The sequence below is a fragment of the Perissodus microlepis genome, chromosome 23 (genome assembly GCF_051167445.1).
Source record: "Perissodus microlepis isolate ML-2025 ecotype Zambia chromosome 23, ASM5116744v1, whole genome shotgun sequence".
NCBI lineage: Eukaryota > Metazoa > Chordata > Actinopteri > Cichliformes > Cichlidae > Perissodus > Perissodus microlepis.
In genome coordinates this window covers 22036183-22050989 of record NC_140482.1, presented here as the reverse complement: position 1 = coordinate 22050989, position 14807 = coordinate 22036183, and the positions used below count along the sequence as shown (strand labels likewise).

Below are 14807 nucleotides of genomic sequence, written 5' to 3'. Positions count from 1 at the left end.
ACACACACACACAGAACACCCATGAATGTCTTCTGAGCCGTTCATTTATCCCACATGTGTTTGTACGGGTGCACACACTCGTGCACACAAAGACAGTAACACACACACAGGTATGACAGTAAGACGGATGACTGGTGGCTCATCACATGTGACTCCCTCTCTTGGCCAAACACTGATTCATCAAGACGTGTTAGACAGTTCCCTCTGTCTCAGTGGAAAGAGCCAATCTGAAACCTGTGTCGAAAAAAAAACAAGGTAGGAAAGGAACATCTTCTAGAAATTCATGACATGAAGGCATGAAGTGATAAATGTTAGAATCTGAGTTCAAAGAAAGACTATGGTATGTTACGATTGAGCTATAAAAGTTCTTAAATTAACAGTCAAGGTTAAGTTACCTCACATCCACGGCTAAATATCATAAACCTCAAAAGCCTTCTGACTAATATTTAGAGGCGACGTCTCTAATGGCAAATAGGAATCACACTGCATAATCTTTGGGAAAACTGCCCTGCTTCTTACTGGATTTATTACCTCAGTAAACACTTCTTTCATGTGTTTGTAGTCTCTAGTATCAAGTCTTATTCTGGACAGCATTGTTCTCATTTTTAACTCATTTGGTCATAGAACCAGTGGGCTTGTGCAATGATGAGGCATCCATCATTTATCTGTACCTGTGTTCAAAACAATTGCTAATTCTCCTAGAGAGGTGTCAGATTTTAGATGATCATTGTGTGCATGGTTTTTTTTACTAAGGCAGAGGTGGACAATTAATTTCCCCAGTGGGCCACATTAGAAACTGGGACTGTTGTGGAGGGCCACACCAATAACCTGAACTCAGTCTTACTCAGTATTAATTTTATCCCTTTATAAGCTTGTGGGCACGACCCTCCACAACAGTCCCTGGTTCTCACGTAGCCTCTCGGGAAAATTAATTGCCCACCCTGATTGAAGGGGCCTCACCCAAATTCTGCTCAAGGTCAAGGTCATATTGGTTGTTTTATGAGCACTTTCATTTTTAGAATGATCACTACTAGGGTATTCGTCAGATTTTTGTGAACTTGTGTGGACTGCTCATGCTTATACTCAGACGAGTGTAAGCATTAGAAACTGGGACTGTTGTGGAGGCCTGCACCAATGAGCTGAACAAAATTCTGCTCCACATTAAATTTATCTCTCTAAAAACCTATTGGTGTGGTCCGGCCCTCCACAACAGTCGTGGTTTCTCATGTGGCCCTTTGGGAAAATTAACTGGCCACCCCTGACCTAAGGATTCTTAATCCAAATCATGCTCATCATCAAGGTCATATTGGCCATTTTACGAGAACTTTTTATCAGTTGATTTTAATTCTCATTAGTTTGTGCAATATAGCCAACCAATAGCAACAAAACTTATAACTTGAGCAAGAAGAGCTACTACCACGTGGATATTCTGATTTTAATTATGGTTCCAGGCTATTCTTTAAGATGTAGCTACCTTCTGATTGACAACTTGTTAATGAATGGTCATGCAGTGGTTTTTCAGTCAGATCCAGCCCATGCTTGTGATGTTTCTTCAACTGGTTGCACCCTGTCTGATATGTAGATGGTGTCAAAATGCTGTATAAATAAGAGTGTATTAGCTATGAAACATTTTCAATATTTTCCTTGAACCTTTAGTGTCATACTCATCTGTAACGGCTGGGAGTGATGCACTTTAACACTAGCGTGCTGTGGTTATTTATTCTGTCATAACAAAGGGACATAAAACAGCAGCTATTTTCTTAAACTTAGCCTTTCTTCTGTTTAGAGACACTTCCTAAAGCATTAGAAGCTTTGAAAATTCTGCAAATTGGAAGCTGTTTGTTTCTTTTTTCTGCACAGCATTAGTAAATTTATCCACTTTACTCAACTCTAAACCAGCCTCCGCCTCCATCCAAAATATTTCTCACACGCTAATCAGCAAAACATCCAACTTCCAATTATCTAAAAGAAAGCAACACTTTCTTTTTGGAAAGCACTGCTTCTCTGGGGAACGGAGCTGTATTGTTGGTTCAGTGAGCATGCCATAGAAACGCTGTTGATCTGGAGATGAAAAAGTAGGTCTCATAATGGCTGCATCTGTATGTAAGCAAGTGTGGCATAAACAAAACACCAGCTGAAAGCATATATTATGTCAGTTTGTGGCAATCAGGTTGAAATAATCATTAGTAAAAATTATTTTTAAAACCCTCTCGGAAAAAAAAAAAATAGGCCGATGTACTTCCAGAGCAATTCCATTTTTCACTGTGCAGCTACGCCCCAGCAATTCTGCAAGCCTGATTTCAGATCAGAGGCTTTCATTCATCTAATTTAGCTATCGTTTTACAGCACATGTTTTGCATGCTGCTCCTCCTCCCCACCACTACCACCACCACACTGTTTCAACAGATCCATCTGCGGGCTCTCTAGTTATTCATGCCGCAGCTGAAGTCATTAGGAGTGCTGCTGAAAATGCTGATTATGAATTAGTTACACATATACTAATTGCGTGTGCATTAGTGGCTCAGCACTCACTAGCTAACAGCAACATTTAGCTCAATCGACAAAACAAACTTCTTCCCCTTGCATTGGTAACGAGCTAACAAGCTGTTCTCTGTTTCTCTCTCTCTGGTTGCAGGTGTTTCTCGCGGTCGGATCACTTGGCGCTACACATGAAGAGGCACATCTGAGAGATTCGGGAGAGGTCAGCGGGAGAGTGGATGGAAGAGAGAGGAAAAGGATGGAGGCAGAGTGGAAGAAAGAGAGGGAACGTCTGCAGAAAAATAACACCTTGGATTTCAGAGAGAGACAGCAGGACGGATTGAAAAAAAAAAACAAGAAAACACAAGATCTGGTCTTTCTCGACTGGAGAAATTGAAACCACACAGGGACTACAGACAGAAATACAGGCAGACAGACAAACTGATCCTAAGTGGCTCTGTCAATCTGTGCACGACCAGTTGGTCCATGATTCCACGGTGACACATCTTCACCTCACAACCATCCCCCCAACTCCCCTGTGTCGTTGTGTGGACTATACAGACGCTCCATCCCACCCTTCATATGTGTCTCAGAGGGGATGTGACATGACGAGCGGCAGGCCACGTGCCTGTAGTTGGCAGCTTTTTATTTCTCACCCTTTGCAGTCTTTGCCTTGCTGTGGTCCCTCTGTGAAATGCTTCCAGCCCTGTTCATGCAGCAGTGCTCCACATGCCAGCTAGGACACCAATGCCTAACTGGACCAGTTGTACTGTAACTCTGGTGTACTGCGAGGAGTACTACTGTTACAACACATATTATTGAAAAGAAGAGTTCATTCATTGTCAATAGCAGTTCAGCCAAGCAAGCGCAAAGGCTGACTTTCACTCCCTCAATACTCGCCACACCCTTTAGAATTCACCATTTCTTATATATCCAACAAATATTTGACAGTTTTCATCGAACGTCTGTCTTATCTGCCAACTGAATCCATTCATAAATCCCTATGACTTCATGGCATATGAGCACTTGCTTGAATGGAGCGTTCCATTAGATTTCGAAGACTTGAAAATGGGAGTGTGTCCCACTGATGTGCTGTGAAGACTGACTGAGGTCATATAGGCGGTTAGCTTGCTCTATGAACTTCCTTTTACCGGTTACGACTAGGCAAGGCTAACTTACCTGCACTGGGAAAGACTCCTAGAACATCAGCTGGAACTGAGTGGTTCAAGAGATGCGAGATGGCTCTTAGGAGTGTTTTTCCTCTCTGGGATCTTAGCTCTAATGAGTTGTTGTCAAAAAACTGTTGCACAATTGACTCTGTTGGCAAACTTTTGTAAAAATGTATCCACTGTCTTGAACCGGGAATTAATTAGGGACTCAACAAACGCTGGCTTTCACATGCCAAATGAGCGTGGACAGCCAAATGCACAAGTTGAAGCAGCTAGCTTGCTGCGATAGCACACCGAACACAAACGAAAATCACTATGTACGTAAAGGCTATTTTATTTCTAGGAAATAGTTCTCCTGTTTTTTTGAAGAAGAAAAAAAACAGTTAAAAAAGACAGCGTTGGAGAATTCACTGGCAGCCAAAAAACAATTAAACAAAAAAAAAAAACCTCTGCAGTAGATGCCCAAAATGATCTCTTTGCACTTGAGAGTGATTGGCAACTAACTAGCCACTAGGTTCTGTCCTTTTCATACCATCCTTGCATACTACTTTTTCCAATTTAGCAGCTCTTAGCCTTTTCAGAAACAAATAATTTTTAAAAAAAGCACCATTTAACAGCTCTTTAAACATGGCCCTATACAGAACAAAGGACATTCCCGATCAACATGTAGGACTGAATGCAGATTTCTACTCTGCCAGAAATAGAAGATCTTTTTGGAAGAAACAAATTTAACAAACTGGGTGGCTCTTCTCAGAGCAAATCAGCGTGAATGTATTATTGCAGGTCTAAACATGTTGCTGGGCCCAGAGGTGTGGTTGGTAAGATCATACAAGGCACCATTTGTATTTATACTTTTTTACTGTTAAAATGAACAATGCGATTTGGAAAACTAGCTAGTCACACCTGGTAACTTTTACTGGACCACTAAGAGGTCATGAGTATGGATTTCCAGTGGGTCTGGAGTGTGTTAGGGGAGGATCGGATCTGCTCAGTCAGCAATGATAACTGCCCCATCAGCTCACAAAACTGCAGTGGAGTGAAACCCACACGCACAAAGAGACACATACATTCACTCTGAGAAAACTGGAATTATCATCTGTCCTGTGTGACCTGACTTTACTTAGATACAACCAAGACTGATAAAAAGGTCATAAATGTCTTCGTGTCACAGATGAAGGTAAACACAGAAGAGAGCTTGAACAAAAGTAGACTGTGAAGATACTGACGAAACTTTACTGAGGACAGTTGCGTCAAAGCGTAAATTCTTTATTTTAAGACTTTAATTTGTGTGCTTCGCTTTGAAGCAAAAGTTAACCTGCATCTGTTTGCATTTTGGAATAAAATACACAACATTTACTTTACTCTGTTACACCGGAGGCACATAACAGTTTGTGCATTAGTGCAGTCTAGCTCAATATTTTCTAGACACGATATAGTAGTGGCTCTGAAGGTAGATACAGCGTCAATAACTCCTTCACGTAGTGAACTTATTCTAAATGTGGAAGCAAGTCTGACGTTTATTTGTTCTTGAGCAAATACCTGTCAGATAACTTGTTTTTTCTCTCTCATGTCTTTGCAAGGTCCATTTGCAAAGACAAAAGAGACTGACCACTTAGTTTTAAGGAGGCCAAGATTTTTCGCAGGCCTTCCAGATTGAAACTACTGTTAGTATTTAGCTGTGTCTCAACTTGCATACTTCCATACTTGCTGTTTGCAGGTGTGTTCCTTGAGGAAAATCCATTAGCTAAGTGAGGCATGGTAAAATGCTGCTATCCACTTGTTAAGTCCGACATTATTAGCCATTTCCAGGTCTAAATGCTGCTTCTGTTCCCAAAACACCAAGGCACCTTTAGAACAGTTGAAATTCTTTCAGCTCAAATAAAAACAATTACTATGGCTTTCTTTCAAGTGTAACAATAAAGATTCATGTCCAGCCATCCATGAAAAGAGGAGTTAGTAACTTTAGCAGGGTTAGATGTTAGCAGGAAGTTAGCGGACTACATATAACATGCTCTAACTGAAGTATTCTAAAAATAAATAAATAAATAAAAAGACAATAATGCTATACATTTGGACAACAACAAAGATGGAACACTAAATAGTAGCAATGTTTGGAGAGTTAGAGACATTTGACTAATGGGATAAATGGATATTTGCACATAATAAGTGCTACCTGGTGGCTAGCTGCAGAGCTATAGCTAATACAAACGCAATAGCACAGGGAAGATGATGGATTTAAACTGTTCTCCGTGTCGAGGAAGAAGGCGAGAAGCTGTCCACAGCTCGAGGTTAGTTATTTTTTTGCTGTGCGGTTTAGCTAAAAAAAAAAGAAAAAAGAAAAATCTTGGTCCTAAGCTTAATATAGTCACTGAAATCTGAGCTAGCCTAAGAGTGATTCTTTGGGTTATAGTGCACATAATGAGCTTTTAAAAACTGAGCTTAAAGACGTGATGCACATGAATATTTCTAATAAAAAAAATTTAAAAACAGCTTTTTTTTCTATTAACTAAAACACAGCACAAAGCATTACAGCCTCAGACAATGCAGTAAATGCTTGGACCTGGAGACAGGGTTGATACGTCGTCACTTAACTAGCAGATTGTCAGTTTATCTTCCTGCATGGAAAATTACTAACATAAGTATCGGAATTGAGACACAGATTAGAAAATCATGAATACTGGAAGCATTTTATATTTGGAAATGATGATTTGGAAGTCTTTCATTTCGTACCAGGCTAGCAGACCCAAGTTTTTCCTGCTTAGCTTCTCTCCTCATGTGAAGATGAAATGAAGAATTCAAGTTTAACCTGTGGGTTAAAATTGTATCATCGATGGCAGCTCTACGTGTGCGTATATGAGTATTTCAACAGGGTGTTGAAGTGAACTGTTTCAAATGAATGGGAAAAGGGGGATTTATTAATTTATTCTTAGATTTTTATTTTGTTTGGTTTGGTTTTTTTGTGTGTTCACGCTCCTTACTATTCAAGGATAGCGGAATATTTTGGACTGAAATTTGAAGAGTTTAAAGATATGGATCCCAATGACAGGACAGTTTAAAATTTTACCTGACTCTTGTTGTGAGCTGACAGAAACAATTTTTCTCTTCATGTATCTGCCGGGAGCTCGAGAACTGGGATTTCAAAAGTGAATGTGTTTTCTTGGAAAGGTCGTTTCATGTCGTCTCTGAGGATGCGGTTCAGTTCTGTGTCATCTTAATGAATGATTGTTAATTCTGCCGTGCCTGTGTTTTTCTTCGTCCGTTTGTATTTGCACTCTGAATTTTTTGGAAAGCTCACTTGCATATCTGCTGTTTTCTGTCCGCTTGTGCACCATACTTCACACGACGACCCCTCGGCGATGAAACACTGGTCACAAAAGTCTGTATAGTAGCCGTTTTTTTTTTAGCACAAAAGGTACATGCACACACGCTTCACGGATTCACATACATTGCAGATGTGCAGACAAACCTACACAAGCCGCATGCCTGCAGACACGCTTGGGCGCATCCACAAATGCGCAAATATGTACAAGCACATCTCGAATCCACGCACCCACAAAAACACACACAGACACAAACACCTATCCTGCGCTCTCCTTGTGGGTTTTTCCTACACCTTGTGAGAGTCGGAGATCCAGACTGCAGCTCTTGCTCTCAGCAGAGGGGGGTGCACACGCATTACTATGTGTGACACCACTTCTGTTTCCACCAGGTCTGAATTTTAAATCAAACACACCCCCGTTTTTCTACCAGCATTCTCTCTTCACTTCCCCCTCTTCCTCCTCCCCCTCCTCCTCTTTCCCTCCCTACCCCCTTCCTTCCATTTTCTCAGATATGATCCCTTTCAACTCCTCTCCTCTGTCCAACCCCCCCCCACCTGCCTCCCAACCACCACCCTTCCACCTCCACCTCCCTTCTATTTTTTCTCCTCTGTTCTCTTTCTCCTTTTCTTTCTCTGTAAAAAGTGTTTCAAATTTATCATTTGTATATTATGATGTATGGGTACGATAATGTTCTTTATTATGGAAAAATGAGAAAGATTTATTTTTGTTACCAGTTTGTTTCATAATTCCTTTTTTAAATTGGTATTGTAATATCTCTATGCAAGGAACTGTTCGGTGAATCGTTTTTATTTAAGAATGTAATTATGTGTAATAAATGGTAGAAGCAGTTTGGCATGGAGTATTCATGGTTCTTGGCTGGTCTGTTAATGGCAGTTTCATCCTGTAACAATATGCACCTAATCATCCATCTTCACATAGAATATTTTATGATTTCTTATCAAGTCTCAATCACAGAGCCATTCAGATTGTTAACAATACGCTCCTAGAGGACGTTCCACAAACCCTTTCGCTTTTTCTTCTGCCCGACCAGAGCACTCGCAGGGACCGAGTGATTTGGGTTTGCTGCAGTTAAACCAGCTCAGTAAAAGTGGGCAGGTAATTTCATTTACATCCTCCTATTTCTGCTATTTGCAGCAAACCACCCTTGGAAGAGTAAAAAGGGCTCTGATTTATCGTTTCTTTTGATCAAACACGGGAAATGGGCCAGAATACCTTTACTTTGCCTCAGTGCGCACTCTCGTTGTCTCCCTCCGAGGAAGCTACAGCATGTTAATTATATCTGGTACCAACCAAGGTGATGACTTATCCGCTATTCCTGCCTTTTGACCATGACTAGCTGATAAAAGGCTAATCGAATAACTAATGGCTAATTAGGGAGTAATTACTCCCTGGTAAATGGCCCTATGCAGCGTATTAATTCTCCTTGGGTCTGGCAGTGAGAAACTCCCATAAGGTTTTTTGTTTCATTTAATGCTCCCTAATTGAAATGGGCACCCTCATCAAGAAGCTTACATGTATCTGTCGAACTTAATGTTCTTTTATCTTTAATTACAGACAGGCTGCATATTATCTGCCTAAATATACCTACTATGTCAATCGCAGAGACACATTATGAAATTAGAAACGATAGAGTCATTTTTCAATAAAGGTCGCACGTCCCCTGAATGGCTTTCAATCGTCATTTTCATTCCCCGTGATGGAAATGAGGTTGTATGTGAGTTCACAGCAGAGCTAAATGGTCAAAATGTGTTCTGGCAGGAAAAAGACCAGAGAACCACATTCACACTAGCACATATATTCATAAAAGTACCATCATACAGGGTAATGTTATTGTTGTAGGGCAATGGGCAAAATTCTTTCGGTGCATTTAACTCTCAATTACGGCAAATGTCCGTAGCAGCTTGGCAGGGCTAAGATGTTGATTTTTTCGCAGCATTTAGCTGAGCCTAACAAGAATGTAATGGGTGTTAAACAAATTAAAAATTTACTTTATAACTTATTGTGGGGAACATGAATGACTGGATTTCTTGGCAATCAAAGCCATTTCACTCAAAGCCATAAGTCCCATTTCCTCCCCCCATTTTTACACTGATGTTGTGCTATTGCCTTAAATTGCATGTTGCCTGATTTAGACCTAGAACTGGTTACAACACATTTCTACCACCGGTGTCAATGCCAGAAAGCTGGTAATGGCAATGTAACACAAAACTGTTGGCCATAACATTGGAACCACCAAAGTCAGTGGCTATGGGAGGTAGTACCTAGGTGCTATGTGCAACCACAAGAAACTCCCGAGGGATTGCAGACAAGGTGAACAGAGCCTGGTGGTAGTAATTTTCTTCAAATTAACTACTATTTTTTTATAGTAACAATACATAATTTTCAGTCCCAAATTGTCAAAATGACAGCTTGTTCGTCAAAAGCACCAAGAAACAACTTGCTATGCACCTGCACCCGCACTGTGTACGTGAAAAAGTTTAAAAACTTGCTGATTCAACACCAGAGCCACTGATATCAGTGAATATGGGAATAGCTACCATAAAACCAAGACCTTCATAGATGCAGACCGCACATAAAATGACATAATACAAACCAATACTACGTAATATTTTGTTCAGAATCTAAAATTGGGGATGCTTCTTAAAATGCATGAAGGCTGAAATTTCACTAAAAAAGCACTGACACAATGTCGATGGGAAACATATAAAAGCCTGGTACTAGTGCCTAAAAGTTGCAGTGGCATGGCCACAATCACAAAATTGTTCCCCCCATATTAAAGCCACTAACAACAGTGGCTGTCTGGAAAGACTAAAGCAAGAAATATGCAGATGATTTGCACATTAAGCCCCCAGATTCTGTCTTTCATAATCCTCTTCCTATAAAAATGACCCCAACTACTGTTGTTTAAGGTTTGTCTTAGCCTAACTTAAGCTTTTGCCCCATGAGTAGCGTAAGACAACTTGACAACTCCCTGCTAGTGCACTCAAATATGGGTGATCTCCTGCAAATCCCTCCAGGAGGGTCAGTGTTCCATGTGTTCCTTGGACATTAATTCTTCTTTTTTCCCTGTGGATTCCAGGTCATGCCCTGCCTAGTAATGTCTAGTGAGGTGTGCCCAATCCAGCTCCACTTTCTTCTAAAGATCTGTGTGGCTGTTGGTTCCTGATTTGTTCTTATCCACGGTCTTTTATTGACAGTCTTCTCTGGCCAATGGATCTGCAAGATTTTGTACAGACATCTGTTGGTGAATGTCTGTAGCTTGTGGAGCATTAAAGACTATGTAATACTGAGTGAAATCTTGGTTGTCTCTTAAAAAGCAACGAGACAGTTTACTTGGGTTTGGGTCTTATAGACCTGGGATGCCAGCCTAGTCTATCTCCTGACATGTAGGATTATCTTTCTGCCAGTCTGATTCCTGAAACAAGTCAAGAAAAATACCTGAACATCAAATGGAATCAACCCCAATGGCATTTTCAATAAGTACTGCAAAAATATATTCATAAATCCATACACACGCACACAAAAAACCCTCTTTCAACTCAGTCCCATAGATTTCAATTCGTTCACAAATGCAAAAATCCAATCCACTTCATGTTTCACTAATCCCAAGTAGTTCACTGAACAAAAAACCCCTCAACTTCTGGGTTTTCCTGTCAATCTTGTGTCAATCCAAAACAAAAAGTGTGCCTGAGATTTCCACAAAATATTGAAGCCAACAAAATAAAGGCAAGCAGTCAACCAGCTCAAGAAGGATCAATCAGCTGGTTGGACTTATGGCAAATAGGTTATTTTGATTGTTCACACTCTTGGTTGTTCAAGTGTGAGTAATATTGGCGGAAAAGTAAGAGAACCAACAAACCCAGTAGGATTCAGTCTCTGTGGATCACGAATGCATCCATCCAATAGTTATTGAGATGTCTCTTTCTGAACCAAAGCAGTGGCTTGACCAGGAGAAATATCATATCATCCCTCAAGCCATGCTAGAGGCTAAGAAAAGGATTCACACTGGAGCCTAATCTGATGGACCCGATGAAATACCATTAAAAAAATGGCTCACAATAGCCCCAAACCATGTCAGATCACACAGTTAGAATTGAAAATCCAAAATTAAACAACAACCCATTCCATGTATTTTCTGCTTTCCTGATAGCACTTGACACTCAGTGAATACAACGGAATTAATGCAGACACAGTGTGGAAAGAAGTGGATTTGTTATCCAGCTAATTACACCAGGGATGCCAAGCAGAATAATCTGAATAATAGGAAAACTGAGTTGATAAACAGAGCTGCTGAATCCTTGATTATGTGTATTCACTCACCCTGTCCCCTCACCCTGTTGCATCAAAGATAACATCTATCTGAATCAGGAAAGACTATAGGATCACATCACCCATGATAAAAGCTCATTTTATCCTAAATATGGATTTCAATCTATAGTAAATATATGAATAAACAGTAAATGCATCAGAATTTAATAAAAGGTGTCGACCTTTTTATGTGCATACACCTTTTCGTACATGCATCATAGACAACCGCATGCTTTGTATGAACAAAAGAGCTCTCTGTTTTTGGTTTTCCCAGGTATCAGGCAGGTAAATTATAAATTATTTGACAGACGAGGCCATTAAGGTTGTAAGAAAAGGCCTAGTTCTGAATTGGAAATTAAACTTAAAATGAAAAATGTATCATTTAACGATAAAAAATTCAAACCACATAAAAAAATCCGCTTTTTAAGCATACTGTGTCATTGTTCAGCACCCCACAGGCGTACGACTGTGCCCTTGAATCGTCTATATCTCTGCTCTGCTATTCACCCACAAAACACCTGAGCACATTTCAGAAACGCTGTCTTTGTTTTATATACAATGACTGAGCCATGGTTCCCACCACTGAAAGAGGGTATAAATGGTGTGAAGCACTGAATTGAAGCATCTGTTATGAAAGAAACCTGAATTCTTTAGGCAAGGCAGTGATTCACCTAACCAGTAGAATATAAAGCCCCCTTTATTTTACATGAGGTTGTGCAGTAGGAAATTTCACAGAGGGAGCTGCCAATGCCTGCGGGTGTCTTGTAGGTGTCTGGCAGCCATATAGTGATGTTGTTGTCACATCTGGCAACGTAGAGATGCCGGCATACTGAGAATCTGCAACAAGTTTAAAGCCTCCCTCATCCTGTCGTAATCCATGCTCCAATCATCAGTGCTATCTGCCACTGTCTCCAGTGATAACAAGAACTCCTTAGTAAAATTATAAACTACTCAGCAGCTGATATCCATGAAGTCAGGCTTCAGTCTTTAGTGTCAAATTCAAGAGCATCAAAAATCCAAACGACGCTTTTGTCCTGACAGTGTTTGTGAGTCGTGGATTCTTTGGTTCCATGCCATGGACAGGCAAGCTCTTAGGTGTTTCCAATTATTGGGAATATGTCGAGGTGGCCCTCTGTAATTAAAGCCTAATCATGCTGGTGGATTCAGAGAAGCATCCTCATCAAGCTTTCATTACTATCCCTCCTTATGATGCCTAGCAGCAACCCAGCCCCCTTTAGGAATGCTCAGATGGCCTAGTGCCAAACCAAATCAAGGTATTTTTTGGCTTTAATTTAAGAAGGCATTTTTGATTTTCTAACTACAATATATTGGGGGAGATTGGAGGGGGGAGGGGGTAATCCCCAGTCTCCAGTCCTATTGTTAGGCTCTAAAAGCAATTTTCTAAAGTTCTTTGAATGCAATTTTGGTTGATTCTTCTGTCATATTCTTTCAATCTGACAAAATTCTTTAAACTAATTGCTTCATCCTTTGAACAAGTTGCACAGGCAAATATGTTCTCCCAATCATACACAAATATGAACCAATAAACCAACAATGTGAACCAATAAACTACTTTTGATTCAGTAAAAATTTTGTTTATCCAATGTCAGCAAGCACTTGGGGACAGTGACGAGGAAGAACTCCCTTTCAGCAGGAAGAGGCCTCAGTTAGAACTTGGCTCAGAGAGGTTTGTAGAGCAGAGAAAAAGTAAAAAGTATAGAGTTGTCATTTTCCTAAAACAATGAACATTATTAGTACGAGTACAATAAGTTAATTTACTAGCTGTATACTGGAGCCTAATCAAGGACATAAGGACTCAGCCATGTAGACCTAAGGACCTGTTGGCAACTATCTGGCAACCACTGGTCAATAGGGGAGAAAAATATATATATTCCCAGATTGGTTGAGAGTCTGCTGGCTGTCAAAAAGTTGTCAAAGCTCCATTTGTGGAGGTCTAGAAACCAGTCAGCAACCTGCCGGTAAGCATTAGTCACAAGGACAGAGCATGTATTTAGTGACTAGTTGGTTGGTTGTTGCTGGCAGTCTCTAGCATCAAATTGGTTGCAAAGAGATACATGATGCTGCACTGAAAACCTCCTTCACATTGCTTTGGTTGCTAGCAGGTTTCTGCAGAAGATGCCTGTTTGTCTGCAAACACTTGTAAACTGTCAAACTAGCCATCAAACAGCAGAGAAACTGAAGAATCTACTATTGTGACCAATTTCACAGAGCAACAGCCACCAACCACTCACCAGCCAGTTAAGAAAGACACATTTTTCCGATCGACCAATCTCTAGGCCTGTATGACTGAGGCCTAACATTCACATCTACACCCCCAGAGCGAGTTGGTGCTCGGTTGCTAGTCTGCATTTGATTGATCACTGGGGGGACTGTTCAGCTCTTCGCCCTTTCGCTTATTTGGCTTTTCATTTAGATATAGAGCTGATGTCTAGGCTCATTAAATCAGCTGTGTATGGGGTGACTCGATGACTCTAGAAAAACATTTAAACAAACCGTGGCTGATTAAAAGCTGATTCTCTCGAATGATTCAGAAGCTCAGCGGCATATTCCTTCCTATTGGGTTTCACTGCCCACTATTTTAGGCTAAAACGATTGCTTCTGAGATGAGCTCAATTCATGAGTTGCCACCAAAATAAACACTGTCAATCTTTGCAAGATATATGCAACAATAGCTCTTTTTTTTCTCTCCCAGAATGGTATTGCATTCCAGCCCGGGCTGTATAATATGCATGAGTCTGTACTTGTTTTTCCCCTCCAGCTTCTAAACGCTCTTCCACTTCAGAGAGAGGTTCGAATGAGACTACCAGTGAGCTCTTGTGTTCAGAGAGAGAGACCGAGCAGCTGGATAGGCTGGTGGCCTTGTGCTCTGAGACAGCTCGAATACAGAGTCATATGAGAGCACCTGGCCCTTCTATAAGCTGCTTGTTTGACAGACAGCGCAGACACCTGGAAGCCCAATGAGAGAGTGCAGTGTAAAAGCCACTGCTGCTCTACAGAGCCATGCATTATGCAGGAAGCTCTCTCTCTCTCTCTGTTTCTCTCCCTCTGCCCTCTGCTCTGCGGTAAAAATAGATCAGCAGACCTGAGCGTTCAGCTCTTTTTTATGCTTCTCACTTTTACTTGGATCTCAGCAGGTGCGGTGGCTCTTGGCTCCCTTCTTGCATTTCTTTGCCTGAATGTTTGTGTATCTGTGTGCGGGTTTAAACACGCACGTGTTTGCACACTCTTTTGAGAGTGTGTGCATGCATGTCTGCATGTCAACCAGGGCTGTTTTATCAGTTTTCCACTGAACTCGGCTTTCAATAAAAGTGGGATATTAGTCTCACACTGGTATTTCCAACCATTGTGGTGGGGAGGATATTATTTGGCAGTCACAGGTGGCGTGGCATTTGTAAAACCGCCGATAAAGCCTACACTGCAAGACCAAAAGTATGTGGACATGGCCAGGCTTATGAGTTTGGGGCTAGTGGGGTCCCTTGCCAACATGAAA

General features: G+C 40.9%; 1 protein-coding gene across 1 annotated transcript in view; it reads left to right on the top strand.

Annotated features, from left to right (window-relative positions):
• Positions 1-7815, top strand: part of LOC146361399 (Krueppel-like factor 7) — a 51565-nt gene extending 43750 nt beyond the window's left edge. Inside the window, exon 4 of the mRNA XM_084920932.1 lies at positions 2636-7815. Coding sequence (XP_084777058.1) covers positions 2636-2687 — 52 coding nt within the window. The 3' untranslated portion in view covers positions 2688-7815. The remainder of the gene's footprint in view (positions 1-2635) is intronic.
• The last annotated feature ends 6992 nt before the right edge of the window (positions 7816-14807 follow it).